This window comes from Conger conger, chromosome 18, assembly GCF_963514075.1.
Source record: "Conger conger chromosome 18, fConCon1.1, whole genome shotgun sequence".
NCBI classification, from domain to species: Eukaryota; Metazoa; Chordata; class Actinopteri; order Anguilliformes; family Congridae; genus Conger; species Conger conger.
The window spans coordinates 1,122,407-1,147,500 of NC_083777.1; the positions used below are offsets into that span (position 1 = coordinate 1,122,407).

General features: G+C 41.6%; 1 protein-coding gene across 1 annotated transcript in view; it reads left to right on the forward strand.

Annotated features, from left to right (window-relative positions):
- Positions 1-6,840: 6,840 nt before the first annotated feature.
- LOC133118170 (two pore channel protein 2-like) overlaps positions 6,841-25,094 on the forward strand; it is a 34,782-nt gene continuing 16,528 nt past the window's right edge. Inside the window, exons 1-9 of the mRNA XM_061227965.1 lie at positions 6,841-6,967; positions 16,646-16,701; positions 17,152-17,228; positions 18,398-18,575; positions 20,676-20,792; positions 21,388-21,494; positions 22,198-22,270; positions 23,217-23,316; positions 23,796-23,861. Of these exons, the coding sequence (XP_061083949.1) occupies positions 6,841-6,967; positions 16,646-16,701; positions 17,152-17,228; positions 18,398-18,575; positions 20,676-20,792; positions 21,388-21,494; positions 22,198-22,270; positions 23,217-23,316; positions 23,796-23,861 (901 nt within the window). The remainder of the gene's footprint in view (positions 6,968-16,645; positions 16,702-17,151; positions 17,229-18,397; positions 18,576-20,675; positions 20,793-21,387; positions 21,495-22,197; positions 22,271-23,216; positions 23,317-23,795; positions 23,862-25,094) is intronic.

A 25,094-nucleotide genomic window follows, 5' to 3' on the forward strand; every position in this document is an offset into this window, starting at 1 on the left:
TTTTCATAACGCGCTCCGAAAAACCAAGCGTCTGTGCGTTGGGCGCCGCGCGGAAGCCGCGGATAGTTAAGCTTAATTTACCTTAACTTTTCCCATTCATTCTCAACGGAAGTTCTTATCACTTCGGATGCGATATATTCTTGGCCGCACGTTGATATCGCGGCGTTGTTCCGAGATAAACGAATGACGCCCTTACAGTGCGGATTCCTTAACTATTCGAAATCGCCTGGCGCCAAACATTTCCATGGGCTCCGACGCACGTTTCGGTAAGTCTATCTAGATAATTTTACTATTAACGGGTCCTCGAATGATATTTATGTTGAGGTATTCCCACAATATTTTCAATAAAATTTCCTGGATTTTAATCAGTTACTGCAATGTATTACTATTTTGATTATCCCAATTGTTCGTTGTTTTTTGTTTTTTTTATGTGGGAAAATTACAGGTAAACGGGATAATGTCTCTGCATGTCTGTTTCTCAACGTCGTAGCCAGCTACATTAACATGCCATCACATTACGGTTTAAAATATCACCGTCATTAATAGTGTAATAAACCAGCCCGAAAAGGGCTCTGTCATAAGACCAGAGAACACACAATACACTCCAGGTAATGATCCAATATATATCTTTGTTTATTATTTAAAATGTAAGTAACATAAAACAGACTAGGGTAGGAAAGGTAGAACACACACTAAACATAGATTAATATAATAACGATTTAAAAACTTAGCTCGCCGAGCTGGCGAGACCCTCCCCCGGGGTCTGAGCTGTGGCTCCGTCCGACTCCCCGGGACAACGATAGCTCGGGTCGGCGGGGCCACTGGCGCACGGCGGCGGACCGAACGCTGGAACGATGGGCTGGAGAGCAGGCGGATGCACACACTCCTAAATCTCCCTGGCCCCGTCTTACTAAAGGAGGCAACCAGCCTCCCCTCCTGGCGCTGATACAGCTCCCCTGACTCACCTATCTTCACCGCCGGCAAAACTATAATTTGCGAACGGCTCCTCCCACCAGAGTGTGCCGATCCGCAATAGCAAACAGGTCTCAGCTCCCCAGCAACAACAGAATGAACCCTAGGCTCTGTCTTTTAACCCCCAGAGTCCCATGCAGAGTTTCACCGTCCCACAGCTGTAGACAATTAGTCCATTATTGCTCTCCACCCCCCACCAATGCTTCCTCCCACACCAGGTTTATCACAATAGTATTGACAATTTGTATAGACGTTTGATTCATGAAGGTTTAGACATAAAATGTATTATTGTTGCTCTTATTTCACTGCTACTGTAAAAGCAATAAGTAGCGCCAATGCCAATCGTTTATGGACATAGGCCTAACTTACTGCCATTCAAACATCTTGGTATATGTTCCTTTATTTTCCATTAATATATTATTATGCCTGGGTTTCCTCCGGGTACTCCGGTTTCCTCCCACAGTCCAAAGACATGCAGGTTAGGCTGATTGGACTGTCTAAATTGCCCGTAGTTATGAGTGTATGAGTGAATGGTGTGTGTGCCCTGCGATGGACTGGCGACCAGTCCAGGGTGCATTCCTGCCTTTCGCCCAATGTATGCTGGGATAGGCTCCAGCCCTGCGACTCTGTTCAGGATAAGCGGGTTCAGATAAAGGATGGATGGATATATTATTATTGTTGTTGTTGTTGTTGTTGTTGTTGTTGTTAACTTGCCCATATTATGTAGTTGCCCAGCTAAGTACTTAAATAATAGAGCAGTTTCAACAATAATTATATTATACAATATTTACACTCATGTTACCTTAAATTATATGAATGTACAGTAAATACATATACTTATTGTTCTGGTTTTTCTTTGTTTAGTACAATAATGACTGTAATGCCAGGCATTAAAGTATAATTAGGCACACAGTATAATTAGTACAGGTCTCTTGGTTAGTTTCATACATTTCATAACTAATGTTACTTTGATATCTCCAGGTGATCAGCATATGGAGGTGTGTATATTTTCTCCCAGGTAGGCTACAGATGTACTTCCGAAGAGGTCTGTGAAGGTCTGTGAAAATCGGAACAATACCAGTACTTCAGGAGACCCAGCCTTCACCTTCCCTCCTGCCCTGGCTATTCCAACTGCCCCAGTCCCAAGCCCAGTCTCCTTTAATATCTGTGCATATCCACCGTGCTAATATTGTTACAAACAACAATATATAGTTATTCATTTATATTTTTGTTGCTGTTGTTGTGTTTATATGTTCATAAGAATTGTAATATGCAATGCCCTCCGTAATGCTTGGGACAAAAACATTAATTTAGCTCAGTACACCGCAATTTTATATTCATAAACAAACGATTCAAAGTGCAAGTTCTCATTTTATTAAAGGGTATTTTTATGCATTCTGGTTTCACCATGTAGACATGACTGCACTTTTTATACATAATCCCCCATTTCAGGGCACCATAATGTTTGGGACATATTTATGTGATGTAAATTACAGTCATATTTACTGCATATTTTCTGTATGCATGACTGGTTGAAGTCTGTGACCCACTGAGACATGACTGTAGTCTTCTGTGGACAGTAGTCTCTGACACATCCACACCTGCCTCCTGAAGGGTGTTTCTGATCGGTTGGACACATGTTTAGGGATTTTTCTTCATTATGATGAGAATTCTTCAGCTATCAGCTGTAGAGGTCTTACTTGGCTTGCCATGGCCTATGCCCCATTACATGTTCTCTCTCCTTAATGCTGTTCCAAACAGTTGATTTTGTTACACCTAAGGTTTGGCATAACAAAACAAATTTTTCAGTCTCATAATGGCTTCCTTGACATTCATTGGAACAACTCTGGCCCTCATGTTTAATGACAATAATACAAACCAAAGGCAAGAAAAAGCCTAGAAAAATATTGTGTTTATTGTTACTATGTATAAAACACACTGTAATTTCAATATGGTGAAACCGAAGTCTGTAAACATGCCCTTCAATATTTGCTGAGAATATGCATTTTTGATTACAAATCTAAATTTGTGGAGTACAGAGCCAAATAAAAAAAAAATTTTTTTTCTTTGTCCTAAACATTGCAGATGGCACTGTATATAACATTGTAATCTTTATTTGTGTATGTAATAAATTGCAATAATTGATCTAATGTCAGTAGTGATGTAATGTCAGTTCTAATGTAGAACTTTCCACATATTGTTATACACTGCTATTTTCACGTACATACTACTGTACTACTTTTATGTTGCCTCATTGTGTAAGTGTAAATATGTTTATACAGTTCTGTACTTTAATAAGCTATACCCTTCACCTCAGTTACATATTTTGCATCTTCTATTCGACAATATACAGTGAGCACTTTATTAGGTATTTATTAGACGTATTAGGTCTTCTGCTGCTACAGTCTATCCACTTATCGGTTTGACGCATTGTGTGTTCAGAGATCTGTTCACTGATGTTATGTATAGTGATTTGCATTACTGTCACCTTCCTGTCAGCTTAGACCAGTCTGGCCCTTCTCCATTACCTCACTCATCCTCAAGCCATTTCCGTCCGCAGAACTGCTGATCACTGAATGTTTGTTTGTTTTTCACACCATTCTGGGTAAACTCAAGAGACTGTTGTGCATAAAAATCTCAGGAGATCAGCAGTACAGAAATACTCGTACCTGCCCGTCTGGCACCAACAATCATGCCACAGTCAAAATCACTATTGGTTGATATGAACATTAACTGAAGCTCCTGACCCATATCTGCATGATTTTATGCATTGCACTGCTGCCACGATTAGATAATCGCATGACTAAGTAGGTGTACAGGTGTTCCTAATAAAGTTCTCAGTGAGTGGATATTTTGGCAATTGTTGTCTGTATCTGTGTGCATGGATAGTAGACAAGTTGTAAATATTGTTCTCCTTCAGTTGCCATAAAAACTTTGACCCAACATCCAACCAGCTGCCTGCCTTTCATATTATTTCCTGCTTGATATTATTCATTTGAATGTAAAGTTTGGCAGGATTAGAAGATATTAAATGATGTACTTAATTATCTGTCATGACCTGGCTCAGTGGCCGTGACAAAGAGGGAGACGCACACTGACGCATTTAAAAAACAAGGTCAAATTTATTTGAAATAACCAGTTAACAAAAATGTGTAGTGTGAAAGTCAGTAGTGTGAGTGAGTGGATGTGTGAAAAATATGCTGAAGCAGTGTTGTCTGATGCGAACCCAAAAAGAACCAAGTACGTGGTACGTGGACAGAGAGTTCCCTCCTTCAGACAAGAGTCAGGCACATTTTAACATCTGGTCACAGGTGCTCCCAATTGCGCAAACGACCCTGTACTCCGCCAACAAGGCACCTGTGAAGTAACGGCAGAATAAGTAGCACATAAGTAACATATCCCTAATTTTAACAATTTTAAACGATAAAATAAAAAACATTTATAGAGTTACAATAACAGCCATTAAAAACAATGTACTTAAAACAAATTGCATATCCCAGTTTCGTGGTGACCATCGTAGGGCTCTACACCTACACGCGGCTGGCCGGCGCGTGTTCGGGGCGTGTATGTTCCGGTACTAAACGTAGTAAGTCCATTTTAAACCGCGAGACCACTTCACAGATGACGTCTAGGGTGGGTAATTACGGGAAAATTCCCGTAATTCTTTAGTGTATTATTTTTGTTTTGTTTTCATTTTTATTTAGTAGCTATTATTAGTTCAAAAACACATTTGGAATGAAAAAAGGATTTTCTCGTGATTTTGATATTCAAAACGATAAATGGTTAAAGAAACCAAACTTTTGTACAATAGAAATTGGACACTATATTGATAATAATTCTATAGAAATAATTCTAAAGCATATTTTGGCTTATAAGAATTATATACTTGAAGTACATTCGGAACAACGTAAAGAAATTATTGTATAAACAAGTTCCTATTAAGAGTCTGTCAAACGAGTGTGTTCAGGAAACCCACGTAATGAGAGCCCACCTCAGACCAGAACCGCAGTGTGTCACTGGTTGGCGAACTTCTGCTTGTGGGAGACTGTAGAAACAACACTGGAGATTGAGTTAATGTTGAAATACCAAACCTGAGTTTCCAGCTATTGAGTGAATTTTGTTTTAACATGAAAAAGTAGGCTATTCGTTGTCTTTTTTTGTTTACTTTTAAATTTAGGGTCACTAATATCTGGCTAATAATTATAGTAAACAGTCATATGTTCTTCATATGCCTATACGTTGGTGTCTGTGAGTAACAAGTAGGCCTCATTTAAATATATTGGTGTATCACTGACTAGGCCTGCTGAAATGATGCTACCCTTGCGATATAGGCAAATTATATCGTTGCTACTATATGAGTTTGTTTAGATGTTCAGTGAATACTGTCTCAGTCTGTGTGCGACCCATTTATGTTTGAGGAACTGCAGCTAAAGTCATAATGTGGCCCGTGTCTGTAGCGTGGCGGGTTGCATAGTCTTCATCGTGTGTGAAATAGCTCAGGGGTGTCATGGCTGTGAGGTTGCACGGATAAGACATTTAATCCGCGTGTGAAATACCTGCATTTATTGCACAGAAGATGGTGCAGTCTGAAAACAACTTACCACATACTGTATATGAAACTATCAAATGTTATCTCGGCTACGTTACCATACCCTAAGCCAGCGGCTGTCTACACCAATTTAAGACCTATTGATTCACCTCATTCTTTAATAATGTTTATGGAGTTGTTTGCAAAATAACACAATAAGCACAATGTGAATATTGGACTTTTATTACCCATGATATACATAGCCATTTCAGACCAAATATGGCAAAAGAAGGTAAAGACCTACATTTCACGTTATTTTTATTACAAAATAATTTTCTGCATGTTACGAATATGCCTCAGATTCTAACATGAGCCTATGCTTTTGTGGAAATCGTTTTTTCCTCATTTGTTTTTTCAGTTTTACTGCTGAATTTGAAATTATATTTTGCAGACAGTGGTATTAAGTATTCACTTGGTTCCTGCTTTTGTCAAAAGCAAATAGCTCATCTTTGACTTTGAGTTCTAGTGACATGTTGGATTCCACAGGTAGCCCACGGCAACTGGAGACAATATACCCCAGCTTTCCTTTCACTTATAGTCAAACAGTGGAATTCAGTTAATATAAGGTGCAATGTTTATGCGTTCTGGTCGTATGGCTATGTTTGAATATGAGGGGACTAGCCTATTCAAATAGACAACCAAATTAGCCTAAGTGATTATTATTGTCATTATTAATTATTATTATTATTATTAGAAGTAGTAGGCTAGGCTATCCGTAGACTATGACAGACTAACGTTTATTTAAGACCTAGTCATCGGCACTTTAAATTGCGTTATCGGCTGGACAGTATGACCCGACAGCAGATAGGCTAGGCTGCCTGTTTACACAGAGACACTTTTGCTTTGCGCTTCCCGCTTGTCAACTTGTAGCAGGTCACGAGATGGCTCGCTTTTAGAGTGTTACACGAAACTGTACCACAAGATTTTAAAAAAGCTGTAAAGTTTATCCACGTTTATTCGGAATCCCAACCCACTGTCGTTGGACTATATTATTCAGAATGACATTGTGGAAGGGTTTGCCTACTTGCGCAACTGACGTGAACTGAGTTCTAGACTAGCTGCAGTCTTATCGAGTCGCGTTTCTATTCCGAGATGATGCTGTAAGCTAGTTAATGTGACAGTAAAGCATCACAATTGTGAACGGTCATTAACCTTGCACACTTTCTAATCCTTACCGGCAAAGCATTTTTTATTGAATCGAGTTTTGTCTTCTTTTCGCCAAAGAAACGGAAAAGGATCATCTTCGTTGACTTCGAGACTACATCCTACCAAACATTGCAATGGAAACGGAACCTCTACTATCTGGGAGCGTAAATCAGGTTTCGGAACACAACGTTTCGCAGGAAATTACAAATACACAGAGGCAATCTTACTCGGTGACCAGAGATTCTTGTTGCTACGAGGCTGGTAAGTGTTGCTGTCGAGTAAAGTGGTTCTCGTGGGGACCCCCTGTGTATGCTGATTTTCGTTCCAACCACAGTTGGAATCCCAGCATTTTAGTGAACTGTTCATTTTTCTAAATGTGTTGCTTTTCATGGCTTGATGTGTTATTTACCACATTCGTGTTGTGCTTATTATGATCTATTGCAAACAACTGCATGAAATAGGGATCCAAATTATTTTCTGATCAAATTACAGAGAGGTGAATCAATAGGCTCCGGGTCCGTGTATCATTCTTTCATTCCTTATCTGTGGCTACGCCACCTAGCAGTGCGCCTTCTTTGGCATGTCATGTTTTATTTACATTATTTTAATATCTTTGTCTTGGTGCCGTAAATGACTTTGCAATCAGGGTTGATTTGCCAGAAGCACCATCACATTACTGGTGTAATTCACTATTTTCTCTGATTAGCTGACATTTTCAATTAAAGCGCACCAACAAGCAAAACGCACCAACACGACATAAGCTATGGCAAAACAACAACAACAACAACAACAACAACAACAACAACAAAAAAAACTAACAAAGAAGCGGTCCCACAACTTCACAGCAAACAAAATGGAGATATTGTTAGAGGACGTGGCGCTGAATAAAGAAACATTATTTTCCAGTTTTAGGACTACGGTGACCGACAAAACAAATAAAGAACTATGGTTAAACATCGCTGCAGGCCACAGAGGCAGTGGGAAATCGTCACTTTATAAATATAATTTCAAAGGCAATTAGGCAACTTGCGTCCTTCGTAATGTACTGTTCTTTGCATGAAAACTAGGGTTGCCACAGTTGATTTGTGAAAAACGGGCCATTTGACGCGCTATTGTCCATTCAGAAAAGTGCTCTATTTTTGCCCAGTGTGAGTTGTACGTTGTATATCGTTTTTTTGTTTTGTTTTTTCCTACCAAAATGGGGCAATGGCCAGCAATGTGCATGGCTGAAGGCTAATGTGATTATCCTCTCAGCCACCCGTCACTGTATAGAAGTGAAATGATCAGTGCAATCGCAGTTACTGAAAAGTAGAAATGTAAACATCTGCCGAGCGAACTAGTTCATCCATACACGGGCTGATTTAATGTTCTGTTTGTAACTGAAGTCTACCTCTCCTCCATGCTTAAATATAATCTCCATTTTCATATCGAGGTGACTTTCGCTTTTTGGCTGGAGTAACTGTTAAATTGAGTAAATCCCGGAGCATCGCCCTCCATTCGCCCTCCATTTGAGTTTAAAAACTGGTAAATGTGCTAATGCAAATTAGGTTACTTAGATGGTCAAGTGAAACCGTTTCATTCCAGTAAAAACGTTTCAAGCACTAGGGCGCAGCATTGAGTTGGGTCAGTTGCGATGTCTGCTGACTTTTCTAGCAAAAATGTTTTTCTCCAAAAGTTTTGGTGAAGCAAACTCACCATCAAACCTGGTGAAATTCGTTAGTGCCATGCTTTACCTGTTAACCTAGGCCTAGGCCGATTTGAGGTGATGAACACTGACCACACCACACAGCCAGATATAGGCAGCCTGTTATACAGGTTTAAATTGTTTAAATTGACAACCACTATGGCCATGCCATTTAAATTGAACAGTCTTATCTTAAATGATGAACACAAAACAGAATACACCAATATCACTATCCATCACATGCATATTCAATAGATAAACTAAGTAATGTAACATTGTAATCAGGTGTTATATTTGGGGGGGAAACACAACTGAGGAGACACATATTGCACATAACTGTGAGCTCCAATTGAGTGAAGATGGTTGAGATGGACTTCTTACCATTTGTAACAGGATGACAGCATAGATTTCAAATCCTTATGCTTGAGGTTCGTGCTGCTTTAATGGTAGAGGATGCTGACATGAAGTAACAAACATGTAATCTTTCTTGGGCATGTTGTTACATCAGTATGTTAAACCATCCGATTTTTTAGTTTGCCGTTTTTTTTCTGGATTAGACTGGCTAATACAATCGATGAAGACTCCCCGTGTCTGCGTGGGTACCCTCCGGGTACTCCAGTTTCCCCCCACAGTCCAAAGACATGCAGGTTAGGCTGATTGGAGAGTCTAAATTGCCCGTAGGTATGAGTGTTTGCCTACTTGCGCAACTAACGTGAACTAGTCTAGACTAGCTGCAGTCTTATCGAGTCGCGTTTCTATTCTGAGATGTAAATTAGTTAATGTGACAGTAAAGCATCACAATTGTGAACGGTCTTTAACCTTGCACACTTTCAAATTACAGAGAGGTGAATCAATAGGCTCCGGGTCCGTGTATCATTCTTTCATTCCTCATCTGAGAAAAACACAGAAACGAGAAAACAACTGTCATGATCTGGGCCGCGTTTCCCGATAACGGTGTCTCAGTGTTTTACAAAGACTCGAAAGGTATAGCTTACTACAATTGTTTACTTTTCTAGTAGTGTTCCCCGAACTGATTTATACTTCTGCGTTGAATCCACGCAGAGACTAAGGCGTAGCCTACGCGTAGCCTACGCGTAGCCCCTACGCCAGGGTGTCCAATCTTATCCAGAAAGGGCCGGTGTGTGTGCAGGTTGTTGTTTTAACACAGGACTAAGACAGCTGATTCTACTCATCAAGGTCTTGATTAAAGACCACAATTAGTTCATTAGTATAATCAGGTGTGTTACTGCTGGATTAAAACAAGAACCTGCACCCACACCGGCCCTTTTAGGATACGTTTGGACAGCGTTTGAGAGCATTTTAACTTGTGCATTGGGGTGTCTGTGTCGCCCTGCAATTACACCCCGCAAAACGCTAATTATCGTCATGCAAGTACATGAAGAGCTCGATATTTTGTTTAAGTTATAGTTTATAAACAACATTTTAATTGCTTAACACACTGAAATAACGTATGTACCGTTAAGCCTCCGTCAGCTAGCCAGCTAAATTGCTTGTTATTACGCATCACGTAATCGCCTTACTTACACTCTGACAACTTTCTGCCTTCAAAGTGGGTCTCAATCGCGTGCTGCGAACACACCTCCGAAGTTGCCTTTCTTTTGAAGGACAGATCACTAATCAGGCAATGAGGCATCAAGGCAACTGATTTCAGTTTTGGACATAGCAAAGACGACTGAAACTGATCAATGGCGGAGCAGCCGAAAATGCATAATGCAATGCTACCAAGCGGACCAATCACAGCTTACGGTCCGCGTTGGCGCGACGCGTAGTTACATTTCTGGGGAGGTGAGCGTCAGGCCACGGCGTAGCCAACGCGTCGACGCTCACCTCCCCAGAAATGTAACTATGCGTCGCAGCGACTCGAGTTGACTCCCCAACGCTAATGCTCTCAACGGCGTAGGGCCTACGCGTAGACTCGACGCAGAAGTATAAATCAGGCTTTATGGTGTAGCCTACGCTCGAGGGATTGAGGAAATAACTGGGAATTGTAGAATTGGGAAATGGAAATCACAATCAGAATAAGCCCCCACACCATTGGCTATTTTCAACCAGTGAGCTTGCATTGGTGTACAGATGTACTATGTTTTCATACAGAGTGATAGCCCAACAAATATAAGCTACAAATATAAGCTACGCTTTAAAACCTGAATTTAAGGACTATAAACACAGGCAGAGGGTGAGTCAACATGTCAGTGAGCCTTTTTCAATAATAGGAAGGGATTTACAATGGTCTTCTAACAATGTTTTAACACAAAAAATAGCCAGTAAGCAACCATAATCACATTCCTCAGGAGAAAAATGACCATTGTTAACTAGACGTTAACTTCTGGTGGAAGCGGCCACTTCCCCGTATTCTGTTCGGAACATTCTGTGCGTTTGAAGTAGCCTCAATATCCCACCGCCGGAAAATGGCATTGTTTTATCGCCTTTATCAGTATGTGCTCTTGACACAAGGATGTGTTCACCTTCACTCGCACTCGCTGATGTCATTTTCTTCCAATTCCAAAATCCTAATGAAATGAATGCAGCTGAATTTAACATTGAGCTAGCTAGCTCAAGTCTCTAGACAAATTAAATCAAAGTTTATTTGATACAGTTACAATGTGCAGTGAAATGCTTCCTGCTAGCTCCAAGATGCTCTTAGTCAATATATAAAATATAAGTGCATACACAAGAAAAAAAAAAAAAGTGCAAGACGGCATAAACTGTTATATTACAATGTCTGGACACACCCTCGGCCACTAATTGCCGACTGCCACCTGTGAGTTGCGACCTTTACCTGTATGTCCGATCTCTTATTGTCGTATTCCCAACAATAGCAACAGCAGGCTACACACGAGTCGGAATACAGATAATCTAAGGAATTTAGTGAAGATTTTATTAAAACCCGTCACCCATAGAAAGTAAGTCATGAATATTGATATGGCACTTCTTAACGTGAGATCTCTCACAAATAATAGCTTCTTAATTAATGATCTTATTTAAAAAAATAAGGTGCATTTTTTATTTCTCGTTGAAACCTGGCTCAAGAACGATGGTACTCCAACCCTCGTTGAAACGTGTCCCCTTAATCTTAAATTCTTTCAATCATAAAACAGGATAAAAGAGGTGGTGGTATTGTCACTATCTTTTCTGATCAGTTTTGTTACTCTGAGATTGATCTGGGTAAATTTCCATCTCTTGAATACCTCGCTATTGTGTTGAAAGCTGATTCAAATGTGCTTTTTTTAACAATATACCGTATTTCATCCTGAATTCTCTGAGCTTTTGTCACTATTCTCACTAATTATGGCCGAATAATCCTTAGTGGAGATATGAATATCATATCAATAACAGCAGTGACTCATGGGCTATGGAGTTTGTGAATCTCTTAGAACTAACGCAACATGTCACCAAAGCTACCCACCAATCGGGCAACACTCTCGATTTGGTAATATCACATGGGATAAAGATTGAGAATGTTCTAGTGTCTGACATTACTGTCTCCGATCATTACTGTGTATTCTTTGATGCTACGTTAAGTACACCTTGCATCAAAAGAAAATGTATTACTCAAAAAAGGTATCTAGATACCACAGCAGAAACAAAATTCTCTGATCTTGCAAACTCATTTGACCCAAGTATTGAACACTACTCGATAAACGAAATGGTTTACGCTTTCAATAGTAATTTGAGAAGAGCACTAGTCACTGTTGTGCCAGTTAAAACTAAAAACAAACAAAAATATTGCTGTGGTTAAATAGCACTATACCAGATCTTAAGAGAGTATGTAGAGCAGCGGAATGGAAATGGAGAAAAACTGAACTGGAGATTCATCGTAGTATTTTTAAGGAGCACATTATAATAAGGCTATTCGTTCTGAGAGAAGAGCACACTTCTCAAGGATTATTGCAGAGAATGGCAGCAATCCCAGGGCCTTATTCTCAACAATTGATAGACAACTAAATCCTGCACCAGCCTGGGATATTTGCAGCCTGGCCTCTGTCTCAAAAAGTGATTTTTTATCAACAAAATTGTATTAGAGCAGGTATTATTAGAAATACTAGTGACGCATATTATTTGCCGTGTAACAGGCCGGAAACTTTGAGGAATTTCAGCGGCATCATTTATATATATATATATATATCAGTGGAGGCTGGTGACTTCCAGAATTGAGGAGGCCATTTTTTTCCGCTTGCTCACTTCACTCGCGATGGAATGTTCCCTGTTCTCTTATCTGTCTTTGTGCTGGCCAAAGGCATACTATTTGGAGTGTAAGCTACAGTCAGAAAGTTCTGGCTGATGAAATTCATTGTGCAGAGCTTAGCCTTGTGCCTTCCTGAAGAAATGACATTGCTGTAAGTCTATGAGCCTGCCTGATAATTAAGCTGAGAAATGACATTTGGATGTAATATAAATGCCAAGTGAACATGTGTAAAAGGCAGGAATTTTAATTATGTAGTTAAAAACAATTTTGTTTAGCTTACATTTTTCATTCTTCTACAGCTTCAACATGTAATCACCAATTTAATCAAGTTTAGCATATAAAAAAGATAAGATAACACTTTCTTTATCATATGTAGTTTTATTCAATATATTTAATATAAAATATGTAAAAATATGGTTCCAGTTGGCTTTATCTAACGTTAACGTTATCCACTAGAGGGCAGCACTCTATTCGTATTTAGAGTGAATTTCCTCACAGAGCAACAATTCGGTAATTTGATATGGAAGATTATTAAATTGACTTGTAATAAAACGAAATGGACTACATTAAAAATAAAACTGTTCAATAAATCCCAAATGGTGTCTAACATGACCTATTGAATGTCATTCTCACTCCCTAGTATCTGGAATCTGCATATCTCCAGCCCAAGATCTCAAATTGCGCTAGAATCTCGCCGACTTCCGAGGTAGTTTTAAGCAAAAGTGTTTGGCCAAATGAGCTATAAACTCCAGGGATGATAGCCAGGGGTGTTCTCTAAATTTCCTGAAAAGCACAAGTTGATAGGACACTCGTAGCCAATATGGCGAGTGTTTGTTTGACTGAAGTGACTAGCGAATTCTCAAAATGGCTTCTGTGTTGAATAGGAAAGGAAAGGATAGTTGATTCCAAATGAACCAGTAGCATGTGATTGGACGAACAAAATGTCAATCTTTCAGCCCTGGACACAATGCATGGTGAGGCCAGGCCTCCGTTGCCCACCCATTTTCAGTGATCTGGCCAATCACATATTGGCATGAAAAAAAATGCATTACATTGACTTCTATGAGAATCTCATTTCCTAGGGGAGGCCTGGCCTGGCCTGGCCTCCCTTAATACAAACTGATAGGGAAATCTGGCCTGTTGCTTTACAATTGCAATATTGGGTTTTAGCCATGGGAAAATTTAGATTTATGAACAAAACTAAAATAATATGAATATAAAAAAGAAAAAATATGTTTTTTGTTAAAATAAATAAATAAAATAAATATATTTATTGTTTTTTTTAAATCTCTCTCTTCTCTCAAATTATTGGGGAGGCCAGGCCTCCTCCACCTCTATGGAGGAGCCTCCACTGATATATATATAAATTTGATCTATTTTTTTTTGAAGAATCTTAGCATGCTACGCGACATGATGCCTTTTGTGAAATACACGGTCAAAATGTTTTCCCAGAGCAGACATGATTTTCAACAGATTTCCTTTGTGCTCCACAAAGGGAACAGTCATTGTTATCATAATTTAATATTAAAGAAATATGTGTTATGTCAGATCTGCATGTTCTTTTTTTTTTTTTTTTTGGTGAAACACCGCTTCTCCTGTTGTCTTAGAGGAACCTCCTCTGGTCTCTAGGGATACCCTTAAAACATATTAGTGATTATCCCACATCTGGTGGGTAACTTTTAGAACCTCTCTTGGTTGCGTTTGGTCCTCTGACCCTGCTCACTGACATATCTATTCTAACTATGGAAACTGGTTGAATTAATCTTTCTGTTGAATTAATTTGTGTGATTTAAAGCTATGTTAACAGTCAGCCAGCTAAGTTAAGGGCCTCCCTGGTGTTCCCTGGGCAAGACACCTAATCTCCAATTTCTCCTGACAAGACTTGCATGGCAACCTTTCACAGTTGGGGTATGAGTTTGTGAATGATAGGCATTAATTGTAAGCACTTTGGATTACAACACTACATGCAGTGGGCTCCAGAATTAATGGAACTGTTAAAAAGAAATTAAGAAAAAAGGATGCATATAATAAACAATACAGATTTGTTTTAGCTTCTTCCTCCAAACACTTCCTCAATACCACTGATAACTCAATAAGGTCAACTATTTGCTCCCTCTTTGAGTACAAAACCGTCTGAAGTTTGTTGCAACAATAATCTGTGGAACCTGGAGTTGCCTACCGTTGTCAGTTACTAATTTCCAGTCCCTTGCCCTACTCCATCTTCCAATATTAATTACCAATGCTTAAACACCCCTACTCTGCCCCTCTCGTACGAAACCAATCAAACTGTCGCACCAGTGGATTTCAGTCTCCTCTAGCCTGGAGGGAAGCACAATTCTGTAACATTAGAGCATACTCATAAACTCTGATTCATTTTCACTTTTAATTATGGAACTCTGGAGCGCACTGCATGTACAGTGGTGTGAAAAAGTGTTTGCCCCCTTCCTGATTTATTATTTTTTTGCATGTTTGTCACACTTAAATGTTTCAGATCATCAAACAAATTAAAATATTAGTCAAAGACAACACAAGTAAACACAAAATGCAGTTTTTAAATGAAGGTTTTTATTATTAAGGGAGAAAAAAAATCCAAACCTACATGGCCCTGTTTGAAAAAGTGATTGCCCCCTAAACCTAATAACTGGTTGGGCCACCCTTAGCAGCAACAACTGCAAACAAGCGTTTGCGATAACTTGCAATGAGTCTCTTACAGCGCTGTGGAGGAATTTTGGCCCACTCATCTTTGCAGAATTGTTGTAATTCAGCCACATTGGAGGGTTTTTGAGCATGAACCGCCTTTTTAAGGTCATGCCACAGCATCTCAATAGGATTCAGGTCAGGACTTTGACTAGGCCACTCCAAAGTCTTCATTTTGTTTTTCTTCAGCCATTCAGAGGTGGACTTACTGGTGTGTTTTGGATCATTGTCCTGCTGCAGAACCCACGTTCGTTTCAGCTTGAGGTCACGAACAGATGGCCGGACATTCTCCTTCAGGATTTTTTGGTAGACAGCAGAATTCATGGTTCCATTTATCACAGCAAGTCTTCCAGGTCCTGAAGCAGTAAAACAGCCCCAGACCATCACACTACCACCACCATATTTTACTGTTGGTATGATGTTCTTTTTCTGAAATGCGGTGTTACTTTTACACCAGATGTAATGGGACACACACCTTCCAAAAAGTTCAACTTTTGTCTCGTCAGACCACAGAGTATTTTCCCAAAAGTCTTGGGGAACATCAAGATGTTTTCTGGAAAAATTGAGACAAGCCTTAATGTTCTTTTTGCTCAGCAGTGGTTTTCGTCTTGGAACTCTGCCATGCAGGCCATTTTTGTCCAGTCTCTTTCTTATGGTGGAGTCATGAACACTGACCTTAACTGAGGCAAGTGAGGCCTGCAGTTCTTTGGATGTTGTTGTGGGGTCTTTTGTGACCTCTTGGATGAGTCGTCGCTGCGCTCTTGGGGTAATTTTGGTCGGCCGGCCACTCCTGGGAAGGTTCACCACTGCCATTTGTGGATAGTGGCTCTCACAGTGGTTCGCTGAAGTCCCAAAGCTTTAGAATTGGCTTTATAACCTTTTCCAGACTGATAGATCTCAATTACTTTCTTTCTCATTTGTTCCTGAATTTCTTTAGATCTCGGCATGATGTCTAGCTTTTGAGGATCATTTGGGCTACTTCACTTTGTCAGGCAGGTCCTATTTAAGTGATTTCTTGATTGAGAACCGGTGTGGCAGTAATCAGGCCACAGTTAAGTTATGTTTTAACAGGGGGGGGGCAATCACTTTTTCACACAGGGCCATGTAGGTTTGGATTTCTTTTCTCCCTTAATAATAAAAACCTTCATTTAAAAACTGCATTTTGTGTTTACTTGTGTTATGTTTGACTAATATTTAAATTTGTTTGATGATCTGAAACATTTAAGTGTGACAAACATGCAAAAAAATAAGAAATCAGGAGGGGGCAAACACTTTTTCACACCACTGTATGTTTATTAAATTAATTTTGGTTCTACTTGTTCATAATTTCCAATGTGATTTTCCTATTCAGATTATGAGGATCTTTATGTCCGGCAAGCGATTGTGTTCATTGAAGATGCCATACAGGTAAGATCAGCTTCTTTGTATTGTCTTTAAAATAATTTATAACCAGTTAACCCTTTAAGTATCACCCCTTTTTGTGAGACAAGCTTGAAAATGACATACTCAAATTAAAATGGTTACTATTCTGGACTCCAAGCATAACCCTGGTGTATTCTGAAAGGTAACCCTTTGGGGTTTGTTTGCCAAGAGTCAGAATTACTCTAACCCACGTTATAAAATAAGGAACTTTTGTTAATAAAGCAATTGCATCTTAAAATTGGTTATACAGATAGAACCGGGAGTTTTAATGCTTTCAAACGGTATATCCTGTGACAATAGTGATGGACAATTGCACCAAGAAAAAATAATTAATGCAAAAAACCCCACACTGGCCCAGCCCTGGACTTATGGGGCTAAAGTAGTCGGAGTGTTCAACCCTTCTGTTGATTTGGCATGAATGTTTCTCCTTGACAGTACCGATCCATCAACCATCGAGTGGATTCAAGATCACTACATTTTTACAGATGGTACTACTCCCGGCTCTGGCAATGGTAAGCTTCATGTAACACTCTTTCTGCTGGAATGTAACACTTTCTACTGGAATGTAACACTCTTTCTACTGGAATGTAACACTCTTTCTACTGAAATGTAACACTCTTTCTACTGAAATGTAACACTCTTTCTACTGAAATGCAACACTCTTTCTACTGAAATGTTAAACCATAAGGAGTAAATCAGGTTCCTGTCAATTTGACTCCTGGCCTCTTTTGACAGCGTTTTTCAGGCTTGGGTCTTCTGAATCCTCTATTTTTGCATAATTGTCAATCTTCGCAGAACTGCTTTAATTCAGACAGATTGTTGGTTTTTGAGCACATATTTAAGGTCCGACCACAGCCTCTCCTTTGAGCCACTCCAAAACTTCAATTTTGTTTCTTTTCAACCAATCAGATGTGGATTGCCTTTTATCATTGGGCTTCATGCAAGAACATTTTCTTATTCTTTTTATATAAGAATAAGGTCCTGGGTTCGAATCCCCATCGGCCGGGGCCTCTCTGTGCGGAGTTTGCACGTTCTCCCCGTGTCTGCGTGGGTTTCCTCCGGGTACTCCGGTTTCCTCCCACAGTCCAAAGACATGCAGGTTAGGCTGATTGGAGAGTCTAAATTGCCCGTAGGTATGAGTGTGAGTGAATGGCGTGTGTGCCCTGTGATGGACTGGCGACCTGTCCAGGGTGTATTCCTGCCTTTCGCCCAATGTATGCTGGGATAGGCTCCAGCCCCCCTGCAACCCTGTTCAGGATAAGCGGGTTAGGATAATGGATGGATGGAAATGCAAGTGACTTCAAGCAACTGCCCTAAATTAAGATGATAATATCCATTATAATACAGTATATACAATTCTGCTGGCCATGGTGCTGACCTGGTACCAATGCTGGCCATGGTGCTGACCTGGTACCAAGGCTAGCCATGGTGCTGACCTGGTACCAATGCTGGCCATGGTGCTGACCTGGTACCAATGCGGTGTGCAGGGACCTAGATGGTGTCATCAGTATGCTGTGTGATTTCTCTCTTATGCAGGGGCCTGGGTGGTGTCATCAGTATGCTGTGTGATTTCTCTCTTATGCTGGGACCTGGATGGTGTCATCAGTATGCTGTGTGATTTCTCTCTTATGCTGGGACCTGGATGGTGTCATCAGTATGCTGTATGATTTCTCTCATGCAGGGGCCTGGGTGGTGTCATCACTGTCATCCTGACCTTGGCGTTCGTGGAAAGGCCCTCCTCCCTGAGCTCCACCTCAGACCTGCGCTTTAAGAGCCCCCCCCGGGAGCCCCCCTGCGGTCTGACTGAGAGCCTGGAGCTGGCCTGCCTCCTCACCTTCAGCCTTGACCTGGCTGTGAAGGTAACCACCAGCACCCCCACACACAGCCCCACACCACCAACACAGCCCCACACAGCCCCACACAGCCCCACACAGCCCCACATACCCCCACATACCCCCATACCACCAACACAGCCCCACACCACCAACAACATCCCACACAGCCCCACACAGCCCCACACAGCCCCACACACCCCCACACACCCCCACATAGCCCCACACACCCTCACATACCCCCACACATCCCCACATACCCCCACACCACCAACACAGCCCCACACAGCCCCACACATCCCCACACCGCCCCACACACCCCCACACAGCCCCACACAGCCCCACATACCCCCACATACCCCCACACCACCAACACAGCCCCACACCACCAACAACATCCCACACAGCCCCACACACCCCCACACACCCCCACATACCCCCACACCACCAACACAGCCCCACACCACCAACAACATCCCACACAGCCCCACACACCCCCACACAGCCCCACACACCCCCACATAGCCCCACACACCCCCACACAGCCCCACACACCCCCACATACCCACACACAGCCCCACATACCCCCACACCTCCCCACACCACCAACACAGCCCCACACTGCCCCACACACCCACACAGCCCCACATAGCCCCACACAGCCCCACACCCCACACAGCCCCACACAGCCCCACACACCACACAGCCCCACACAGCCCCACACCCCACACCCCACATAGCCCCACACAGCCCCACACACCCACACAGCCCCACACAGCCCCACACCCCACACACCCCCACACTGCCCCCCCCCCCCCCCCCCCACACACACACACACACACACACAACACACACACACAGCCCCCCACACACACCCACACGCCGCCTGTGTGTCTGTATGACTACACCAACACAGCCCCACACGCCTATGTGTCTGTAGGTCACAGGGGGTCAGTTTGGGGTAGCAGAGGGTCAGTGTGGGGTCACAGGGGGTCAGTGTGGGGTCACAGGGGGTCAGTGTGCGGTCACAGGGGGTCAGTGTGGGGTAGCAGGGAGTCAGTGTGGGGTGACAGAGGGTCAGTGTGGGGTGGCAGAGGGTCAGTGTGGGGTGGCAGAGGGTCAGTGTGGGGTAGCAGAGGGTCAGTGTGGGGTAGCAGGGAGTCAGTGTGGGGTCACAGGGGGTCAGTGTGCGGTCACAGGGGGTCAGTGTGGGGTAGCAGGGAGTCAGTGTGGGGTCACAGTGGGTCAGTGTGGGGTAGCAGAGTGTCAGTGTGGGGTGACAGAGGGTCAGTGTGGGGTGGCAGAGGGTCAGTGTGGGGTAGCAGGGAGTCAGTGTGGGGTGGCAGAGGGTCAGTGTGGGGTCACAGGGGGTCAGTGTGGGGTCACAGGGGGTCAGTGTGGGGTAGCAGAGGGTCAGTGGGGTTCTGTCACTGTGGAGGGCCAGGCCTTCTGTAGGGGAGAGAGCAGACTAATGGGTGTTAAATAGAATAATTGCTAAGAAAACACTGCGAAAAATGCCCAAAGTGTCTAACTGATATTGATCAGCTAAATCTAAATAACAACACCAACTAGCGCAACTGGGGACAGCTGAATAAAACTACAAGGTTCCGTAACTCTGAACAGCTGGTCTAACTAACAACACTGCAACTAACGAAACTAGCAACTGCTGAGTAATACCACAAGGTTTCCGTAATATCTAACACTAACATGTGAGGTAAAATCAGAAATGCACTTCTCCAGCAGGTAGACGGTAGACGAGAAGAAACAATGGGCTGGGTGTAGTAGATAACTTTGTCATGTAGGCTGCAACCTGTGTGTGGTCAGCTTCAGGTGTTTTCACAAGACACAGGTGATGATGTTGTGTTACAAAATAAAAACCCGTTCAAGCATGGAGATGCTAGCTGATTCACGAGTTAGCATCATGTCTTCCCATTTTAAGCTTACGGACAGATCATTGTGAAAATGTAGAATTTTTAAAAATTTTAATGCAGATTTGAGGGATATGATATGACACAGTAATGTAGCAATGTAGCTATACCAGAATCAGTGCAAAATTGAGATATTGAGGTTCAAATGTTCTGTTTTACATCGGAGAGGTGACTAATATTGTGTTAACTGCTGTTTCAGAGCTATCTGATTGGCTGGGAGGAGTTCCGGAAGAACAAATGGCTGATTGCTTACAGTGTGGTCATCGCAGGATCAGTCATTGATTGGACCTTATCAATGAGCATGGCTTGTGATGAGGTGGATTTTTAAAAACATTTCTTTTACGTTTTTAATCAGTGTTTTTGAAGTGGAAATGTGTGTGCCATTCCTTGGGTAGTGTACTATAGTTACAATATCTGTTTTTCAGCGAGTAGTCTATTGCTGATTATCTTGGTATTGATGTTTCAGTTGCTGTTTTCATGCAATCACCTCTTGTCAATGGCATGCCTTCAAAATACAGTCCCCTCCAAAAGTATTGGAAGGTCAATTGCTTAAAATTGAGTTTAAGGTCAAAAGATTTCAGCTTTTATTTCTTGGTATTTTTATTTGTATTTGTTAATCAACTTAGAACATATCACCTTTTGTATGAGACCACCCAATGTTTAGGTGAACAAAAGTATTGGAACATGTAAGTGACATGTGTTTCTTGTGTCCTGTTAGATTGATTGGTTAAACAATAAATAGTTCTGAATGTCTACTCTACCTATATATAGATAATCTACTAATCTATATGACGTCATGTAGTATCTGTATTCATACATAGTAGGACTGTTGAGAAAGTTGTGCTTCTCACAGTCCAGAAATATGTATCTAAATGTCAGAATTTAATTTTAATATCCAATTAAAATTTCAGAATTTAAGAATCAGAAGACTTTTCAGACCATTCTTCCTTCTTCAAAATTCATCACTGATGAAGAAAACTTTAAAGTGCTTGAAAAGAACTCTCCCTGAAATTGCCAGGTAATGTGTCAGACGCCGGGTGTCATTCTGGTTGGTTTCTCTAATAAGCATTTATGGTTGTGCTATTCATGATGTTTAGTATAACGGGGTTTGATGGTTATAGTGGGGTTTGATGGTTGTGGTGATCATGGGAATTGATGGTTGTGTTTATTATGTTTATTATGATGGAGTTTGATTGTTGTGGCGTTTATTAGGCTTTATGATGGGGTTAATGGTTGGAGTGTTTATGATGTCAGACAACTAGTCTGAATATTGCCTTTGAGAATATTGCCCATGTGTTTAAGTACCCTACTCTCTTAAACCATGTTGGTGGATGTTATCTGGTTGTCCTCTATCCTGCCCCCCCATGCTGACTTTATTACCTTAAGGCTTGGGAGGAATAACAGCACACACACCATCCTGCCCTCCCACCCCACTGCCCAACATTCCACATGCTGAAGGGAAAAAATACCTTTTCATTTAAAGTAAAGACATCTAACTGAAATCATTGACTGAAAATCTCAAAGTTGATATACAGATAATGGTTGTTGAATCCTGACAGGGATTTTGCATTTTTGCAATTTCAGCTTCAAGCAGAAACCAATGCAGTGCAATTTGGCTTTGTTACATGGGGCACCTCTATAGTTAGAACCAGTATCACCTCTATAGTTAGAACCAGAATCACCTGTGCAGTGATGGTAATGATCCTGTGCTCTCTCCTCAGTGTGATTCTGCTCCTGGCCCTGCACCTGTGCCTGTTCACCATGATTGGAATGCTGATATTTGCCAGGGGGGAGGTGTGTGTTCATGGTGCTCAGAAAGCCCCAAACTCAGAACTCCGACTGAGATACACACCTCAGCAATTCGGACACCTAAGTGGTGTAGAACAGAGAGGAGCTCCAGCAATCTTGGAGTATGGTGGTAACAGCCAGTTCAACAATTCCTGTGTTGATGGGTGGATACTATTTCCTTTTTAACAGCTATATTCCTCCCTGTTTTCTACCAGTGAAGTGATGTCACTGATACTATGCGTTCCTCATTTCTAAAGCATTTAAAACATTTTATATTTGCTCTGGTATGCACTCTGTGAGCAATTTCTTAGGTTTTTTATTATTCTGCTGGGGTTTGATGCGTTGTGTGTTCAGAGATGCTCTTCTGCATACTACTGTTGTAATGCGTGGTTATTTGCGTTACTGCCACCTTCTGGTCAGCTTGGACCAGTCTGGCCCTTCTCCTCTGACCTCTCTCATTGACAAGACGTTTTTGCCCACAGAACTGCTGCTCACTGGATTTTAGTTTTTCGCACCATTTTCTGCAAACTCTAGAGCAGGGGTCGGCAACCCTGGTCCTGGAGAGCCGCAGGGTGTGCTGGCTTTCGTTGTTACTTGGCATTAATTGATCAATGAAAGCCGTTGATTGCACAGTTAACTCACCTCACCTGGTTTCTTGGGTCTGAATCGGTTGCTTATTTTAAGGTGGAGACGAAAGCCAGCACACCCTGCGGCTCTCCAGGACCAGGGTTGCCGACCCCTGCTCTAGAGATTGTTCTGCTTGAAAATTCCAGGAGATCCGCTGTTTCTGAGTTCCTCAAACCAATCTGTCTGGCACCAACAATCATTCCACAGTCGAAGTCACTTTGATCACTGTTCTGACATTTGTTCTATGTCAAATTCTCCACATTTTACTAAAGGTTATTAGGATATTACCTGCATCAGATTCACCATCTGTGTTTTTCTGTCGCAGAATTCAGAAGAGAATGGAGAGTGGGAAACATATTTTAAGGATTTACCCCAGTCCCTGTCCTCCCTGCTGGTTCTGCTCACCACTGCTAATAACCCTGATGGTAATTATTGCATTTCCTGACTGCCTTGTTGTTAGGCAACAATAAACTGCTCTCTGATTTGTTTTTAGAGATGGCTAACAGGTTCATTCAAGTAACGACTCAGTCAACTACATTAGTGCTTTAGCAATGTTGCACATATATCTGGTCTGGGAGTGGTCTGCAGCCAGGTCTGTAATCACTGTTACTCATGCACTTAAGGCAGGTCTGTAATCCCTGTTACTCATGCACTTAAGACAGGTCTGTAATCCCTGTTATTCATGCATTTAAAACAGGTCTGTAATCACTGTTACTCATGCACTTAAGGCAGGTCTGTAATCCCTGTTACTCATGCATTTAAGCAAGGTCTGTAATCCCTGTTACTCATGCACTTAAACCAGGTCTGTAATCCCTGTTACTCATGCACTTACACCAAAGACAATTTACTAATTAATATGATAAAATGTTTTAAGAGTTGACTGAGCTCATTTTCCCCTCCTCAGTGATGATTCCAGCCTACTCTGTAAATAGAGGCTACTCCGTCTTCTTCATTCTCTTCAGTGGCTTCGGTAAGTACCAGGGCTGAGTGAGTTCTGCATTATCTGTGTTCGTATCTGTAATCGGAGTACCAGGGCTGAGTGAGTTCTGCATTATCTGTGTCCGTATCTGTAATCGGAGTACCAGGGCTGAGTGAGTTCTGCATTATCTGTGTCCATATCTGTAATCGGAGTACCAGGGCTGAGTGAGTTCTGCATTATCTGTGTCTGTATCTGTAATCGGAATACCAGGGCTGAGTGAGTTCTGCATTATCTGTGTCCGTATCTGTAATCGGAGTACCAGGGCTGAGTGAGTTCTGCATTATCTGTGTCTGTATCTGTAATCGGAGTACCAGGGCTGAGTGAGTTCTGCATTATCTGTGTCCGTATCTGTAATCGGAGTACCAGGGCTGAGGGAGTTCTGCATTATCTGTGTCCGTATCCGTAGTGGGCGCTATAGCGATACTTGTTTCAGGCAATAAAATGTTGGTGCCTCATGTGTAGGGTCCTCGCATGGGCCGCCAAATAACGTAGGGATTTTACACTTTTTGTGTAGATTGAAAAAATTGATACATACAACGTTTCCTGATAATAATGTATGGCGCCAATGAACATTATGTAGCAGTATAACTACAAAACGTAATCAGTCTCATAAAATTACTGTTATCTGAAATATCTAACCACAAATTTAGTATTTTCATCATTAAATTATCCGATATCAATGATTAAACATTCCGATAACCTGACTTACTGACTGAATGACTTACTGACTTACTGACGTGCTTACTGACTGAATGACTTACTGACTTGCCCGTGACATTAATTGCATTATAGTGATCAGCATAAACTTACTATGCGGTAAAATTAATTCTCAAATTAGTTTTATCCATGGAAGAACTTGTCATGTTGTAACAATTTTACAAGCATTACCCATTCTTGAAAGAAACCAAGCGATTGTGGAGAACACAAAATAGCCCTTCTGTAGGCTGGTTATGTTTTTTAAAAAGCTGTTTAAAAAAACCCCAAAAAATATATCAATAAACAGTGTGAATAATGAGCTTGAAAAAACATTTTCTATGTCTGTTTTGTTTTGAAAAAATGTGCAGCAACTATAGTCCCTTCTTGGTAACATAGACGTGTATGGGTGTGTGTGTGTAATTGAGCGGTGGAGTGTGTGTGTATGTAAATGAGGGATGCAGTGTGTGTGTGTATGTGTGTGTGTGTAAATGAGGGATGCAGTGTGTGTGTGTGTGTGTGTAAATGAGG